Source organism: Pseudophryne corroboree, chromosome 1 (genome assembly GCF_028390025.1).
Source record: "Pseudophryne corroboree isolate aPseCor3 chromosome 1, aPseCor3.hap2, whole genome shotgun sequence".
Lineage (NCBI taxonomy): Eukaryota > Metazoa > Chordata > Amphibia > Anura > Myobatrachidae > Pseudophryne > Pseudophryne corroboree.
This window is the reverse complement of record NC_086444.1, coordinates 888761636-888778604: the sequence shown is the minus strand read 5'-3', so window position 1 is coordinate 888778604 and position 16969 is coordinate 888761636. Positions and strand designations below refer to the sequence as shown.

At 45.4% G+C, this 16969-nt stretch overlaps 1 protein-coding gene across 1 annotated transcript in view; it reads right to left on the bottom strand.

Moving 5' to 3' along the window:
* Positions 1 to 11806: 11806 nt before the first annotated feature.
* Positions 11807 to 16969, bottom strand: part of LOC134959896 (carcinoembryonic antigen-related cell adhesion molecule 18-like) — a 34063-nt gene continuing 28900 nt past the window's right edge. Inside the window, exon 6 of the mRNA XM_063941585.1 lies at positions 11807 to 13834. Within this exon, the coding sequence (XP_063797655.1) occupies positions 13778 to 13834 (57 nt within the window). The 3' untranslated portion in view covers positions 11807 to 13777. The remainder of the gene's footprint in view (positions 13835 to 16969) is intronic.

The following is a 16969-nucleotide window of genomic DNA, read 5'->3' as shown; positions in this document are numbered from 1 at the left end:
ATCCTGCTATTTCAGTACTATATAAAGGAGATATACATCTCAAGTCTCGTTCTGTCTGTATACAAGGTAACTCCTGAGGTAATACTTTATCTAAGGCTCCCCACTGCACACCTATGGTATCGATCCATCGCACTATACCAACAGGTTATGGGCCCAGACTGGAGTCTGTACAAGATAAAGTTTTCAGGAGTGCATCCCAAGCAGCATCCAGATCACTAGTCGCACTGCAAGTCCCAGCAGGCGCAGACAGCAGACTGTGTAACGCACAAGAAACAACCCAGGAGAACCTTGGAAAGAAAACTGTGAGTAAAACAAGTTTAATACCACAGAAGAATAGAGAGATCTATACAAGGAAGGGTTATGGCAAATTACACAGATCTCAGACTAGCTGCAAGCAAGCTTTCTAATGAGAACTATCAAACATGGAAGTTTAAAGTAGAAATGCTATTAACCAGAGATGATTTATGGGATGTTATAAATGCAGACAGACCTGAAGGAGAGGATCAGCAGTGGATTAAGAAGGACAGACAGGCAAGAGCCACTATAAGTTTACTAGTGGAAGATGAACAGCTTATACACATAAGACAAGAGAGTACAGCTAAAGGCATGTGGTGTGCTTTGCAGAGAGTGCATGAAGGAGCAAGTTTGAACAGCAAACTATTCCTATTAAGAAAATTATATCAAATGAGATTTAATAAAGGCAAGACAATGCAAGAACACATCAGTGCACTACTAGAGATAACCATACAGCTCAGGTCAATGGGAGAAGAAATCAAAAGCAACCACATAGTAGCCATCCTCCTTTGCAGTTTACCAGATACATACAGTGCACTAATAAACGCACTAGAAATGAGACCTGAAGCAGAAATCACACCAGACTTTGTGAAGAACAGGCTCATAGAGGAGTATCAACGCAGAAAGGAGCTTACAGAGTGCAATACTGAAAGTGACACAGAGAAAGCACTTAAAATGGCGGACACTAAGCCACACACCAGGGAAACAAGAGCATGTTTCAGATGCAAGAAAGTGGGTCACCTGAAAAGAGATTGCACCATATGGAAGACAGAGCAGCACAAACCACCAGAAAGATTACACAAACAAAGAGCCAAAGCCACACTTACAGATACAGGAGCACACAATTGGAATGGAACATTTAAAGCGACAGTAAACCAATTATCAGAAAAGTGGTATGTAGACTCAGGAGCGACTAGTCACATGACAAATAACAAGGACTTCTTTACTGAACTTGATTTGAACCATAAAGAAACAATCTACCTAGCAGATGGAACAAATATCATTGCAGAAGGGAAAGGGAATGGTCAATTCCTATGTTCCAAGGCTAATGGCAGCTATGCAGAAATACCCGTAACAGATGTGCTATATGTTCCCAAGCTTGAGGGAGCACTGCTATCAGTAAAGAATCTAGTAGAAAAAGGACTTACTGTAAAGTTTCAGAATAATAAGTGTTTTATCCAAAACGGAAGAGAAACACTAGCTACAGCCAGAATAAAAGAACATTTATACTGTCTGGATATCGCAGCACAGCAGGCAAAGCTGAGTACACAGAAACACGCTGACTGTATTCACAAGTGGCATAGAAGATTAGGACACAGACACCCAGATTGCATAAAGGAAATGCAGAAGAGAGACCTAGCCAGGGATCTCAAAGTGTCAGACTGTTCAGAAATGATGAAGTGTCAATGCTGCATAAAAGCGAAAGCGACAAGGATAACAATTCCTAAGAAAAGTGAAAACAGAGCTTCCAGACCACTAGACCTGGTACATAGTGATGTATGCGGACCTATGAAAACGCGAACCGTAGGAGACAAAAGGTATATGCTGACATTCATTGATGACTACTCCAGGTTCACAGTCACTTATCTAATAAAAAGTAAAGATGAAGTCTTAGAAAAGCTGCAAGACTATGTGAACATGACCAGAAACAGATTCAAGAGGAATATGCTAACTCTACGCAGCGACAATGGAGGCGAGTTCACAGGACAGAAAATAGAACGGTACTTAAGAGGACTCGGTATTGAGCATCAGAAGACAGTACCATATACACCAGAGCAAAATGGCGTATCTGAGAGGAAAAACAGATCACTAACAGAAATGATAAGGTGCATGCTTACAGATTCAGGACTACCTGATAAATATTGGGGTGAAGCAGCAGCAACAGCCACCTATCTTCAAAACAGACTACTTTCCAAAGCAGTAAGGAAGACACCATATGAGCTGTGGCACGGTAAGAAACCCAGCTTAAAGCACATTAGAGTTTTTGGATGCAGAGCCTTCGTTTACATTCCTGCTGAAAAACGAAGCAAGTTGCAGAACCGAGCAGAAGAGGGAGTTCTAGTCGGTTATAGTGAACATTCAAAAGGCTACAGAATCTTAAATCCAAGAACTGGAAAAGTAGTTATAAGCAACAGTGTGACATTCATAGAAGAAACACGAGATGATGTCATAACTCCAGTAGACTCTACTGAAGAAGAAGAAAGCACCAAATCCAAAGAAACAGATGATGTAGAGATCACTCAAGAAGTTGAAGTACAACACAAGACAAATACCAGCGACACTCATGAGAGTGCATCCGAGGGGGTGAGACGCTCTTCAAGAGAAAACAAGGGAAAAGCACCTACACGTTTATCTTACAAAGCAAAAGCCATTAACATACAAGAACCTGCATCATGGGAAGAAATTGCAAATTTTTCTGAAAGAGAAGCACAGAAATGGCTAGGAGCCGCAAAAGAAGAAATGGAATCAATGGAAGACAATCAGACATGGACATTGACCAGACTACCATTAGACAAAAAGGCCATAGGATGTAAATGGACTTTTAAGGTCAAGTATGATTCTGAAGGAAAAATAGAAAGATACAAGGCAAGACTGGTTGCTAAAGGATATTCACAGAAATTTGGAGAAGATTATGATGAAACGTTTGCTCCAGTTGTGAAGCACACTACCATTAGAACCTTACTCCTAACAGCAGCCATAAAGGGTATGAAAGTGAAACATTTCGATGTAAAGACGGCTTTCCTACATGGTGAACTAAAGGAAGATATATACATGGAACAACCACCAGGCTTCGTGAATTCTCAGAACCCAGATCACGTATGTAAACTGAACAAGAGTATATATGGTCTTAAACAAGCAGCAAGAGCATGGAATACAAAGATAAATGGAGTTCTGACAGAAAAGGGATTCATCAGAAGCAAAGCAGACCCATGTCTCTATACAAAGTTGATAGAGGAAAGATGGTTCTATGTATTAATTTACGTGGACGATTTGCTAGTTTGTTTCGAACAAGAAGGGGACGAAGTTGAATTGTTACAAGAACTAAACCGTCAGTTTGAAACAAAAGACCTCGGCCACATAACGCATTACTTGGGAATGCAAATCTCAAGAGAAGGTGATGGAACATTCACACTAAGTCAGAAATACAAAATTCAGGAAACCATTGAGGAATTTGGTATGCAAGATGCAAAGACAGCAAGTACTCCTATGGAGACAAGTTATGAAAGGGAACCAAATGATCAGAGCAACCTGTTAGAGGATAACCATCTATACAGAAAAGCTATAGGAAAATTGCTATACATTGCAACCGTCACCAGACCAGATATCTCCACAGCAGTCGGGATTTTAAGCAGAAAAGTCTCTAAACCAACAAAGATGGATTGGAACGCAGTTAAGAGGGTAATTCGTTACTTAAAGGGAACGATTAACAAGAAGCTTAAGCTCTCAGCAAACACAAGTCACAAGTTAACAGGATACGTTGACGCAGATTGGGCTGGAGACACAAGTGACAGAAAATCCACAAGTGGATATCTATTCTCTATTGGAGAAGGATTAATCAGCTGGACAAGCAAGAAGCAGTCTACCGTAGCACTATCTTCTACAGAAGCTGAATATATTGCAGCAGCTCACGCCAGTCAAGAAGTGGTATGGTTAATGCAACTACTATCAGACCTAGGAATGCCTCAAGAAGAACCTATCAAAATATATGAGGATAATCAAGGATGCATTGCATTAGCGCAAACAGAAAGAGTGAACCCAAGAACCAAGCACATTGATGTCAAGCATCACTTCCTGAGGGATCTACAGGAACAAGGTCTTATAGAGTTGAACTATTGCCCAACAGAAGATATGACAGCTGATATCATGACTAAGCCTCTTACCAGAGAGAGACATTGGAGACTTACGTCAAAGATGGGTCTAACTGAAGAAACCCAGTCTGTTGAGAAGGGGTGTTGAAATATGGACAACAGACTATGGTTTCGTTTATATGCATGTAGTTACCGTACAGGGGCAGCAGATGGCGCTGTATAGTTACAGAGATGTAGTGTTTGTCTGTTGCATATGTTATGTACTTGTTTGTTTTACCTCACATGTGTGTCTTTCTAGAAGAGTCTCTGAGGGAGAAGGAGATAAGCTGATGATACTGAAACCTGTTGTATTGATCCTGCTATTTCAGTACTATATAAAGGAGATATACATCTCAAGTCTCGTTCTGTCTGTATACAAGGTAACTCCTGAGGTAATACTTTATCTAAGGCTCCCCACTGCACACCTATGGTATCGATCCATCGCACTATACCAACAGAAGACACTATAGCATAGGTCATAATATGGCCATTCCATACGCCCAGCACCACTTTTCTTGCGGTTATGGTCGTGTACTTTGGTGAATTGTCTGCGTAGTGCCTTCAATTTGTTAACGACTTGTTGCTGGGTTTTTTGGATGCCCCTTTCTGCCAGCATAAGGGATATGTTCTTGTAGACGATAGCATCCTTAACTGTTCCAGTCACCTGCCTTCTTATTTCTTCCTCTCCCCGAATATTAAGCAGCTCTTTGATCTCTGTGTCTGACCAGGTATGGCTAGCCATGTTGCTGTGCTGGAGCTTCTGCTGCTGTATATTGTCTGTTTGTTTGGAAGCTGCTGCAATAAAAATATCTGTATGTACCCAGCGCGACTTCAGAGTGTTTTGTTTGCTGCCTCAATGCCTGCATGTGCCCAGCGTAGTGTTGTTTGCTGCTGCGGTGCCTGCATGTGCCCAGCGTGTCTCCCAGGGATGACATCATCTTCCAGTGCCCCAGAAGCAGCCAATCAGCGTCTCAGAGCGTTACTCGGGTCTGAAAACACGTGTAATGACCGTTTCCACTGCACCGCTATCCGTGTCATTACCGTATTCTACCCAGGTAAATAGCCGGGTTGGATTCCCGGGTCACTCAACCCGTGTTGACCCGTTTCCACCTACTAAAAATCCGTGTCGATGCGCGCCCCCGTGCAAAAACACGGGTAAAAACAGCTAGTGGAAAAGGGGTATTAGCTTCTTTGGGTTGGTGTGGCTATAGCCGCTGACACTTTCTCCTGTCGGGAGAGTGTGGTGTTTGTACTTTGTAGCAACTTGCAGTTGTCGTCTCTTTCACTTGCTACTGCATTGGGCTGGTTAACAAAACTGAGCTCCTGTGCACGGAGGCGGGGTGATATAGGAGGCGGCGCCATGCATCTTGGGAGGAAGGTCAAAGCTTTGAGTCTGTTGGTGCTTCGGATCAAGTGTACCTTGCAGAAAGAGATTTAACAAAGGTAAGTTCTTACCATAAATCTCATTATCTAGGTTTGGTCGCATTGATGCATACAATTCACCATTCATGGGAATATCTGCATGTTTCTTTGTGCACACAACATGGCTATTATTATTGGCCCCTACCAGCATATTAAGTTGTTTTCTCTTACGTCCCAGAGGATGCTGGGGTCCACAATAGTACCATGGGGTATAGACGGGTCCACCAGGAGCCATTGGCACTTTAAGAGTTTGAGAGTGTGGGCTGGCTCCTCCCTTTATGCCCCTCCTACCAGACTCAGTTTAGAAAATGTGCCCGGAGGAGCCGATCAAAGCTAGGGGAGCTCTACTAAGCTTTTCTAATTAAAATTATTTTTAGAGTTTATTTTTTTACAGGAGGCTGTTGGCAACAGCCTGACTGCAATGAGGGACTAAGGGGGGAATCAGTGTCCGCCCTGCGGGGTCTGAGCCACTGTCTCCGCTGTCTGGACACTGGGCTCCAGAGAGGTCGGATCGTTCTCCGCCACAGGGGACCGCTCGCCCCAGCAGCGTGCCGCCAACCCCTGAGTGAGACACCAACCCCCCTAGCAAGTGGGTAGCCGGTGTGAAGATGGCGGCAACGGGGAGGGAGTGCAGTAGTAACTGCGCTCCTGTGAAGGTTCAGAGGCACATGGTGCGGCGCTGTGAGAGGCGACATTCTGGGAGTAGACAACTGGGAAGCAGACTTCTTCAGCAGACACGATCTCCATCCAGGAGAGTGTGGACTCCATCCGGAGGTGTTCAAGGAAATAACAGATCTTTGGGGCTTACCCCAAATAGACATGATGGCCTCTTGTCTCTACAAGAAGCTTCTGCGTTATTGTTCCAGGTCGAGGGACCCACAGGCAGTGGCAGTGGACAGTGGACACCCTGGTGTCTCCGTGGGTGTTCCAGTCAGTGTACGTGTTTCCACCACTCCCACTCATCCTAAGAATCCTAAAGCTCATAAGAAGAACAAGGGTTCAAGCGATCCTCATTGCCCCAGACTGGCCAAGAAGGGCCTGGTACGCGGACCTTCTGAATCTACTGCAAGAAGTGCCGAGGCCTCTTCCTCTTCGGGAGGACCTGCTGCAGCAGGGGCCATTCGCCTATCAAGACTTACTGCGGCTACGTTTGATGGCATGGAAGTTCAGCGCCTGATTCTTGCTCGGAAAGGCATTCTGAAGAAAGTTATTCCTACCCTCATACAGGCTAGGAAAGGTGTAATGTCGAAACATTACCATCGTATTTGAAAGAAATATGTCTCTTGGTGTGAGTCCAAGAAGTTTCCTGCTGTGGAGTTTCAACTGGGACGTTTCCTCCTCTTCCTGCAAGCAGGAGTGGATATGGGCCTGAGGTTGGGATCTGTGAAGGTCCAGATTTCAGCCCTATTCATTTTCTTTCAGAAACAATTGGCTGCCCTCCCTGAGATTCAGACCTTTTTGAAGGGAGTTCTGCACATCCAACCTCCCTTTGTACCGCCTACGGCGCCTTGGGACCTTAACATGGTATTGCAGTTCCTCCAGTCGGATTGGTTTGAACCTCTACAGGAGGTAAAGGTCAAATTTTTTACATGGAAGGCTGTCACTTTGTTGGCCTTAGCTTCTGCTAGATGTGTGTCCGAGCTGGGGGTTTTATCCTGTAAAAGCCCTTACTTGATCTTTCACGAAGATACAGCTGAGCTCCGGACTCGTCAGCAGTTTCTTCCGAAGGTTGTGTCTGCATTTCATATCAACCAAACTATTGTGGTGCCAGTGGCTACTGACTCCTCAATTACTTCAAAGTCCTTGGATGTCGTAAGGGCTCTGAAGATATATGTGAAGAGAACTTCTCGTCACAGAAAGTCGGACTCTCTGTTTGTCCTATATGATCCCAAGAAAATTGGGTGTCCTGCTTCTAAGCAGATGATCTCTCGCTGGATCAGGTTCACTATCCAGCACGCTTATTCTACTGCAGGACTGCCGTGTCCAAAAATCTGTTAAGGCCCACTACTTGTAAGGTGGGGTCTTCCTGGGCGGCTGCCCGGGGTGTCTCGGCAGTGCAACTTTGCCAAGCTGCAACTTGGTCTGGGTCAAACACGTTTGCAAAGTTTTACAAGTTCGATACTTTGGCCTCTGATGATCTGCAATTCAGTCAATCAGTTCTGCAGGAGCCTCAGTGCTCTCCCTCCCGTTCTGGGAGCTTGAGTACATCCCCATGGTACTAATGTGGACCCCAGCATCCTCTAGGACGAAAGAGAAAATAGGATTTTGGTACCTACCGATAAATCCTTTTCTCGTAGTCCGTAGAGCATGCTGGGCGCCCGCCCATCACTTCGTTTTTCTGCAAATGTTATTTGGTTCAGTACAACTTAGTTTTGGTTGAGTACTGCATTGTTACTTGGTAAGTAATGTTTCAGCTGTTGCTGAGTAGTTCAAGCTAGTTGTCTTGACGTGCCTTGTATGTGTGAGCTGGTATGAATCTCACCACTATCTGTGTATAATCCTTCTCTCGAAGTATGTTGTCTCCTCGGTCACAGTTTCTAGACTGAGTCTGGTAGGAGGGGCATAGAGGGAAGAGCCAGCCCACACTCTCAAACTCTTAAAGTGCCAATGGCTCCTGGTGGACCCGTCTATACCCCATGGTACTAATGTGGACCCCAGCATCCTCTACGGACTACGAGAAAAGGATTTACCGGTAGCTACCAAAATCCTATTTTTAGGAATCATTGATATACTGCATTGAGGCATGATTAACACTCACTGTGTTTATCCCACTGTGTACACACAATACTGCATACTTTTCTTATGGGAGGATTTCTAGATTTGATAAATGGCCACTGTTGGCAGGACACCATGCTATTCACCGGCAACACTACGGTTACTGGCCTGAGTCAGAGTCCTAATACTGAGCTGCTCACCTGCAGCATCTTGCGTGCGATAGTGCATTTCAATCTTTGTGCTTCTTTAGACACACCATCAAATGCACCATCAAAACATGCACCAGCCATATGGCACATGCAGTTTCTCCGTCTACCTATGGTTTCCTGTGTGAGCAGCTGAGCGTCTTTGGATGCAGTTGCTTATGGAAACACACCCATTACATCCCCTACGTCCAAATATTTGCTGCACCTCCATGCGGCAACAATTGGGATGCACTCTGCGACTCCAACATAAGCGCAGAAAAAGAAACATCATCTGGTTGCATGAAAAATGGCAACATATCATTATTATGGAAACAGGTACAGATGTAGCAGCCCTCAGCTTTGCCGCAATGCTTATGCATCTCAGTAGGGACTTAGGGGGTAATTCAAACCTGATCCTCGCTAGCGTTTTTTGAAGCGCTGCGATCAGCTCAGAACTGCGCATGCGTAAGCACCGCAATGCGAAGGCACGTCGCATAGGTACAAAGCGGATAACTGCTCAGCTATGGGTTTGTGCGAAAAATCAATTTGCACGGGCGATCGCAAGGAGATTGACAGGAAGAAGCCATTTGTGGGTGGTAACTGACCGTTTTCTGGGAGTGGTTGGAAAAACGCAGGTGTGTCCTGACTTCAATTCCGGTCCCGGACAGGCTGACGTGTTCGCAGCGGCTGAGTAAGTCCTGGGCTACTCAGAGACTGCACAAGATCTGTTCGTACAGCTCTGCTACACATGCGTTCGCACACTTGCAAAGCAAAAATACACTCCCCTATGGGCAGCGACTATCTTTTCGCAGCAGTGCAAAAAAACCCTAGCGAGTGATCAGGTCTGAATTAGGCCCTTAGTGCACCTGGGTGCAAATAGTCGCAACTGCAATCGCACCATTCATCCACTGTTTCGCGAGCACACTCACCCATTTGCGAGCACACTTTTAGTGATCAATTTGCATGCCTGTTCCCAAGATAATGAATCTGTTGCGGTTATGCATGCAACCAGCCAATCTTTCTACCTCTGCACTTTTGTTGGAGCCGCAGCGAGCGCTTCTTTGAATGTAGCTTCTGTATGAAAATATCCAAATGCTACAGAAGGCGTCTTATGTAAATAGACACCTCCTGCCGGCTTCTGTGATCCGCTACTGTGTCCAAGAATGCAGCATCGGATCACTCCGCAAAAACATTGCCTATCTGAATGACCCTCAGGTTACTCTGGACTTTCACTCAGGAAATCTGCGTCAGGAGATCACGGCCTCACCACTGCCAGAAAATTGGGCTAATGCTGCCACCACCTCCCTATCCCGCAATGCCTGTGGCCTGCCAACTGAAACAGGCCCATCGTCAGTAATTCTATAGATTGGGAAGAAACATATGTGTTACATAATGATCTGCAGTCAAGTGTCTAGCTTTCCCCAAACATTTCTACTGTATCTTCACAGAAATATCCCACTGCACAATAGAATGGAAATTCCTCATACTGCAGCGCTAGAGCCCCTGTGGCTTTGAAATGCCTAATTATAATAAACTCCCTAACGGTTGATATCCTCCCACTCCCATTAATATATAACCACTCACAGCAGAAAGAACAGTAGTAAACTGTATTAAGTAGAGATAGACATATAGCTTACATTATTACATTTGGATTAGAATTTTTGCAGTGGTGGCAACAACCAGTACTGCAAGATGCCAGCACCAGCAATAAATCTAAACATTGGACTTGGACATCCAAACACCTTTTCTGGCTTCAAGAGAATCCTGCTGCAAGGGTGATATCATCATGTAATTGGGTGCTTGGTTAATTTCTGTGGAAACTACACCAAGCTTAGCCATCCTGCCATTCCAATGGGCAATCTTGTCCCTGTCCCCTTCTTTAACAAGGTCCCTGTGTCACAGCGCACCAGGTTCCGGGGTTCTCTTTCCAAGTCCGGTAGCACTGACTTCCTGCAGCTGCTGTGGTCTTGCAGCAGTAGTAGTCAGTTGGCGCTGATCTATCAGTGGCCGGTGATTTTTCTCTGCTAGTGTCTCTGTAGTATCAGATGGCCACAGCTTCTATAGGGACGCGTGTGCCAAATGTGTTGTCACGTTTAGTGCAAAATTTTACTCTTCTCTGTATAAAAGGGTGTCTCTGTGCAGAGTATAGGCTCACATATCATACTCCAGCATTATAGCCTTAGTGCTTCCAAGTTCTGTACACATGAGTCCCGCTCCTGGATTCTGCCTTCCCTGTGCCCCGTTCCTGCTTCCTTCCATCCATGTGTCTGCTCCCTGTTCCAGTTCCTGACTCCCTGTCAAACTTTTACCAAGTCTGTCATCTTTGTGCCTATATACCTTGCAGGGAATCTCTACCAAGTACCATCTCCAGTGCATACCAGCCCTTTACTAGGGAACCCTGCATGTCTTGTGCAGTGAAACCCATTCCCTGGTAAGCACCACTGGCATGTTAGATTCTGCACCCTTGTTCTGGGTCTCAGTCAGTCCTGTAGTACTGGTTACCATCCATTTAGTCCATCTGTGAGTTGTGACACCCTGGGGCAGATGTATTAACCTGGAGAAGGCATAAGGAAGTGATAAACCAGTGATATGTGCAAGGTGATAAAGGCACCAGCCAATCAGATCCTAACTATTAATTTACAGCTGATTGGCTGGTGCCTTTATCACCTTGCACATATCACTAGTTTATCACTTCCTTATGCCTTCTCCAGGTTAATACATCTGCCCCCCTGTTCTTTGCAGGCTACAGTATGTCCTTTCTCACGTTTGGTCAAATCACTCTCTCTGGTTGTTGACCACACCCCCTCTGGTGGATGGCCAACACCTTAAGCCTGGTCACCTACCACTGAATTCCCCTGTGGACCTTTCATGCCGCAGTTCGACACTAGTCACCCACAGCTTCAGGCTACAATGCTTTTCTGCCCCAGCTGTGACCAATATACAACAATTACACATTAGCAAGTAAAAAATTGTGTGTGGTTGGGTGGGAATTCTGAAATCCAGTAATAGTTCTCAGCCAGACTTCTAGTTTCCCTTCCCAATAAAATCTACTATTGAAGGTCAGGCTAACCCTGGCCAATCTTTCTGTTGTCCACCCAATTTCATGGAGCCACTCGACAGCCAAATCCTCACCTCTCCTATTAACCTCTTCTTATATCATTGGTTGGGATTATTTGGTCCTCTGTACTTTTAAAATGAAAATATGTATCAGAGTATTCAATAGCAAAGCAAGTAAAAACATGTAACAGAAAAAGTACATGAATAAAAGTACAGAAAGTATGCAAATTTTCTTGTACAAGATTATATATACCCAAAACAATGCAATATATTAGTTTAGTGGTTTGAAAATGTTTATGCAAATATCTGTGCATCAAAAATATCTATGCAACTCAAAAAACAAGTACAGTATGAAACAATAAACACAAAGACATTTGCATTATATATAAATGACGAAGGTGCCGTTTGGGCACCGAAACGGCTGTTGACTGTTCAACTACACGCTGGAGGCATGTTGTATTGGTATGAATTGGCCACTCATTTCTGGCATCTATGTTGTTGTAATTTTTAAATGGCTTTTTGCAATTACGTTTTTTTATGCCTCTGATAATCTTCCTGTATGTCACTTACTAAAAATCTTGTTTTTCTGATGGAGATCTATTCTGGATAAAGAATTATTTTTGCATAAAATGGAGGTGCTGGATCTTTTTTACTGGATTATTATAATTTTGTATGTACCGGGCACTCCTTTCAGTTATTCTACTGTGTTCCATGGGTTTGGACTTTCTAAACACATACCCTCCAACAATTTACTCATAAAAATCTGTATAAATTCGAAAAGGGGGCGTGACCATGGGTAAAGTGGCGTGGGCACGCCCCTTTTCCTATACTTTCAATGGAAGTTTGGAGAGCCAAAAATCAGTACAGACCATAAAAAAGTACTGTACCTGCCAAAAAGGTACAGTTGGAGGGTGTGTAAACATTATACATATTATTTAGTTTAATGTCTTTTTTATAGACAAAAACTATAAAGTGTTCCCAGCGCTGTTAATAGCGGGACAAAAGTAGATGTAAGAATATTAGTAAAGAAATGCAAATGGAGTATGGTTGTCATGCCCGAAGATAACAAATCTCTGGCGAGTGGTCACCTCTTATCACACACTCTCTATCCCCATCCCTAATGATCCCAGTGTTCACGTTAGGCTGTTTTAGCAGGGCGCCGCGCCCTGCCCGATTTTATAAGGGCAAAATCCTGCCCTTTCTGCGGTGCCCTGCTAAAACAGCTGCCCGCTTCCTGCCCTCCCAGCGTATAAAGATGCAGTCCGCATGCGCACGGCATCCATTTACGCTTTGGGAGAGAGCTTGGGTTAAGCCCGCACGCCCCCATCAGTCACGCCGCCGGCCGCCCACGTCCCCTATAATAACGTCTGTGGGATGCACCGCCCACTTAAATGATGTTTAATGACCACGCCCCCTGGTTTGCATGGCCACACACCCTTTTCACACATGTGCCCCCGCTGTCCGGCCCCCTGCCCTCTACATTTTCTAGAGGGAACACTATGATCCTTATTACTTCCTCCTCCCCTTAGGGATCCGCGCACTATTTCGCCACCAAAATAAACTAGTACATCATACTGTTTCCGCTATAGCGGTGGATTGGAAGCAGTCATCTCCCTCACTCTTGCAATCTATTCTATCCAGCATCTGGTACAGTATGTATACAAGATGGAATACATGACTGCTATTATAAACAATGCCTCCAAATCATTTGATAAGGTATGTGGACCTTGGCTGGCCTCTCAAAATGTCCCTTCTCTGTTTGCTCTACAATTGCCCACTACACCTTTATTCCTCTACTGTACATACGTGATTTGAGATCCCACCCCAGTGGTTCTTTTCTATCTTCTTTCCCTTCTTCTTTCTCTCTCCTTTCTTTCCTCTTCTTTTCTACACGCTCCCCGGTATCCTATACTGGCTACGGGAGAAGACTTCTCTTCTTCATTCATAATACTTTTTCATAAAATTGCGATCACCAACGTGCATATATTCTGTTATCTCCAGAACTTAATTTATATGCCACGTTTGTGTTTTTGCAATCAGTTTGTTCTGCTCGCTGTAATTTTAAGCGATCTCTTTAATAAATGATAATAAAATAAAAAAATGCAAATAGAACATTTCAGACATGTGGATAAAGCTTCTGTGACAACAGGTCTAAGCAGTAGACTTTTTGATTCCTTGTCATAGAAATGTGCAGGTCTTGTAGAAGGCAAGTATTCACATGCATATGTGGACTGTGAAGTATACAGCACTGTAGTTTCATTGATTGGAAATCTGAAGGTCTTGGTATATACTGTGGTCACGTTTAATAAGATCCTGAAGTAAGGAAAATTAAAATTGTTATCCTGGCCAAGATCATGTATAGCACTATTGCAAACTGGCAATTAAAATAAGATTTTACTCACCGGTAAATCTATTTCTCGTAGTCTGTAGTGGATGCTGGGACTCCGTAAGGACCATGGGGAATAGCGGCTCCGCAGGAGACTGGGCACAACTAAAAGAAAGCTTTTGGTCTAACTGGTGTGCACTGGCTCCTCCCTCTATGACCCTCCTCTAGACTTCAGTTAGGATACTGTGCCCGGAAGAGCTGACACAATAAGGAAGGATTTTGAATCCCGGGTAAGACTCATACCAGCCACACCAATCACACCGTATAACTCGTGATACAATACCCAGTTAACAGTATGACAATAACTGAGCCTCTCAACAGATGGCTCAACAATAACCCTTTAGTTAAACAATAACTATATACAAGTATTGCAGACAATCCGCATTTGGGATGGGCGCCCAGCATCCACTACGGACTACGAGAAATAGATTTACCGGTGAGTAAAATCTTATTTTCTCTGACGTCCTAGGTGGATGCTGGGACTCCGTAAGGACCATGGGGATTATACCAAAGCTCCCAAACGGGCGGGAGAGTGCGCATGACTCTGCAGCACCGAATGGGCAAACTCTAGGTCCTCCTCAGCCAGGGTGTCAAACTTGTAGAATTTAGCAAATGTGTTTGACCCCGACCAAGTAGCTGCTCGGCAAAGTTGTAGAGCCGAGACCCCTCGGGCAGCCGCCCAAGAAGAGCCCACCTTCCTCGTGGAATGGGCTTTCACTGATTTAGGATGCGGCAGTCCAGCCGCAGAATGTGCAAGCTGAATCGTACTACAGATCCAGCGAGCAATAGTCTGCTTTGAAGCAGGTGCACCCAACTTGTTGGGCGCATGCAGGATAAATAGCGAGTCAGTCTTTCTGACTCCAGCTGTCCTGGAAATTTTCAGGGCCCTGACTACGTCCAACAACTTGGAAGCCTCCAAGTCTTTAGTAGCCGCAGGCACCACGATAGGTTGGTTCAGATGAAAGGCTGATACCACCTTAGGGAGAAACTGGGGACGAGTCCTCAATTCTGCCCTATCCATATGGAAAATCAGATAAGGGCTTTTACATGACAAAGCCGCCAATTCTGATACACGCCTGGCCGAAGCCAAGGCCAACAACATGACCACTTTCCACGTGAGATATTTCAATTCCACAGTTTTAAGTGGCTCAAACCAATGTGACTTTAGGAAATCCAACACCACGTTGAGATCCCAAGGTGCCACTGGAGGCACAAAAGGGGGCTGAATATGCAGCACTCCCTTAACAAAAGTCTGAACTTCAGGTAGTGAAGCCAGTTCTCTCTGGAAGAAAATCGATAGAGCCGAAATCTGGACCTTAATGGAACCTAATTTTAGGCCCATAGTCACCCCTGACTGTAAGAAGTGCAGAAAACGGCCCAGCTGAAATTCCTCCGTTGGGGCCTTTCTGGCCTCACACCACGCAACATATTTTCGCCAAATGCGGTGATAATGGTTTGCGGTCACTTCTTTCCTAGCTTTAATCAGCGTAGGAATGACTTCCTCCGGAATGCCCTTTTCCTTCAGGATCCGGTGTTCAACCGCCATGCCGTCAAACGCAGCCGCGGTAAGTCTTGGAACAGACAGGGCCCCTGCTGCAGCAGGTCCTGTCTGAGCGGCAGAGGCCATGGGTCCTCTGAGATCATTTCTTGAAGTTCCGGGTACCAAGCTCTTCTTGGCCAATCCGGAACAATGAGTATGGTTCTTACTCCTCTTCTCCTTATTATCCTCAGTACCTTTGGTATGAGAGGAAGAGGAGGGAACACATAAACCAAAAGGTACACCCACGGTGTCACTAGAGCGTCCACAGCTATCGCCTGAGGGTCTCTTGACCTGGCGCAATATCTTTCTAGCTTTTTGTTTAGGCGGGACGCCATCATGTCCACCTGTGGCCTTTCCCAATGGTTTACAATCAGTTGGAAGACTTCTGGATGAAGTCCCCACTCTCCCGGGTGGAGGTCGTGCCTGCTGAGGAAGTCTGCTTCCCAGTTGTCCACTCCCGGAATGAACACTGCTGACAGTGCTAACACGTGATTTTCCGCCCATCGGAGAATCCTTGTGGCTTCTGCCATCGCCGTCCTGCTTCTTGTGCCGCCCTGTCGGTTTACATGGGCGACTGCCGTGATGTTCTCTGACTGGATCAGTACCGGCTGGTTTTGAAGCAGGGGTTTTGCCTGACTTAGGGCATTGAAAATGGCCCTCAGTTCCAGAATATTTATGTGTAGGGAAGTCTCCTGACTTGACCATAGTCCTTGGAAGTTTCTTCCCTGTGTGACTGCCCCCCAGCCTCGAAGGCTGGCATCCGTGGTCACCAGGACCCAGTCTTGTATGCCGAATCTGCGGCCCTCTTGAAGATGAGCACTTTGCAGCCACCACAGCAGAGACACCCTGGTCCTTGGAGACAGGGTTATCAGCCGATGCATCTGAAGATGCGATCCGGACCACTTGTCCAACAGGTCCCACTGAAAGGTTCTTGCATGGAACCTGCCGAATGGAATTGCTTCGTAGAAAGCTACCATTTTTCCCAGGATTCGCGTGCAGTGATGCACCGACACCTGTTTTGGTTTTAGGAGGCCTCTGACTAGAGATGACAGCTCCTTGGCCTTCTCCTTCGGGAGACACACTTTTTTCTGTTCTGTGTCCAGAACCATCCCCAGGAACAGTAGACGTGTCGTAGGGACCAGCTGTGACTTTGGAATATTTAGAATCCAGCCGTGCTGTTGTAGCACCTCCCGAGATAGTGCTACCCCGACCAACAACTGCTCCCTGGACCTCGCCTTTATCAGGAGATCGTCCAAGTACGGGACAATTAAAACTCCCTTCTTTCTAAGGAGTATCATCATTTCGGCCATTACATTGGTAAATACCCTCGGAGCCGTGGATAGACCAAACGGCAACGTCTGGAATTGGTAATGACAATCCTGTACCACAAATCTGAGGTACTCCTGGTGAGGATGGTAAATGGGGACATGCAGGTAAGCATCCTTGATGTCCAGTGATACCATGTAATCCCCCTCGTCCAGGCTTGCAATAACCGCCCTTTGTGGAATAGTAACCCCGTCCT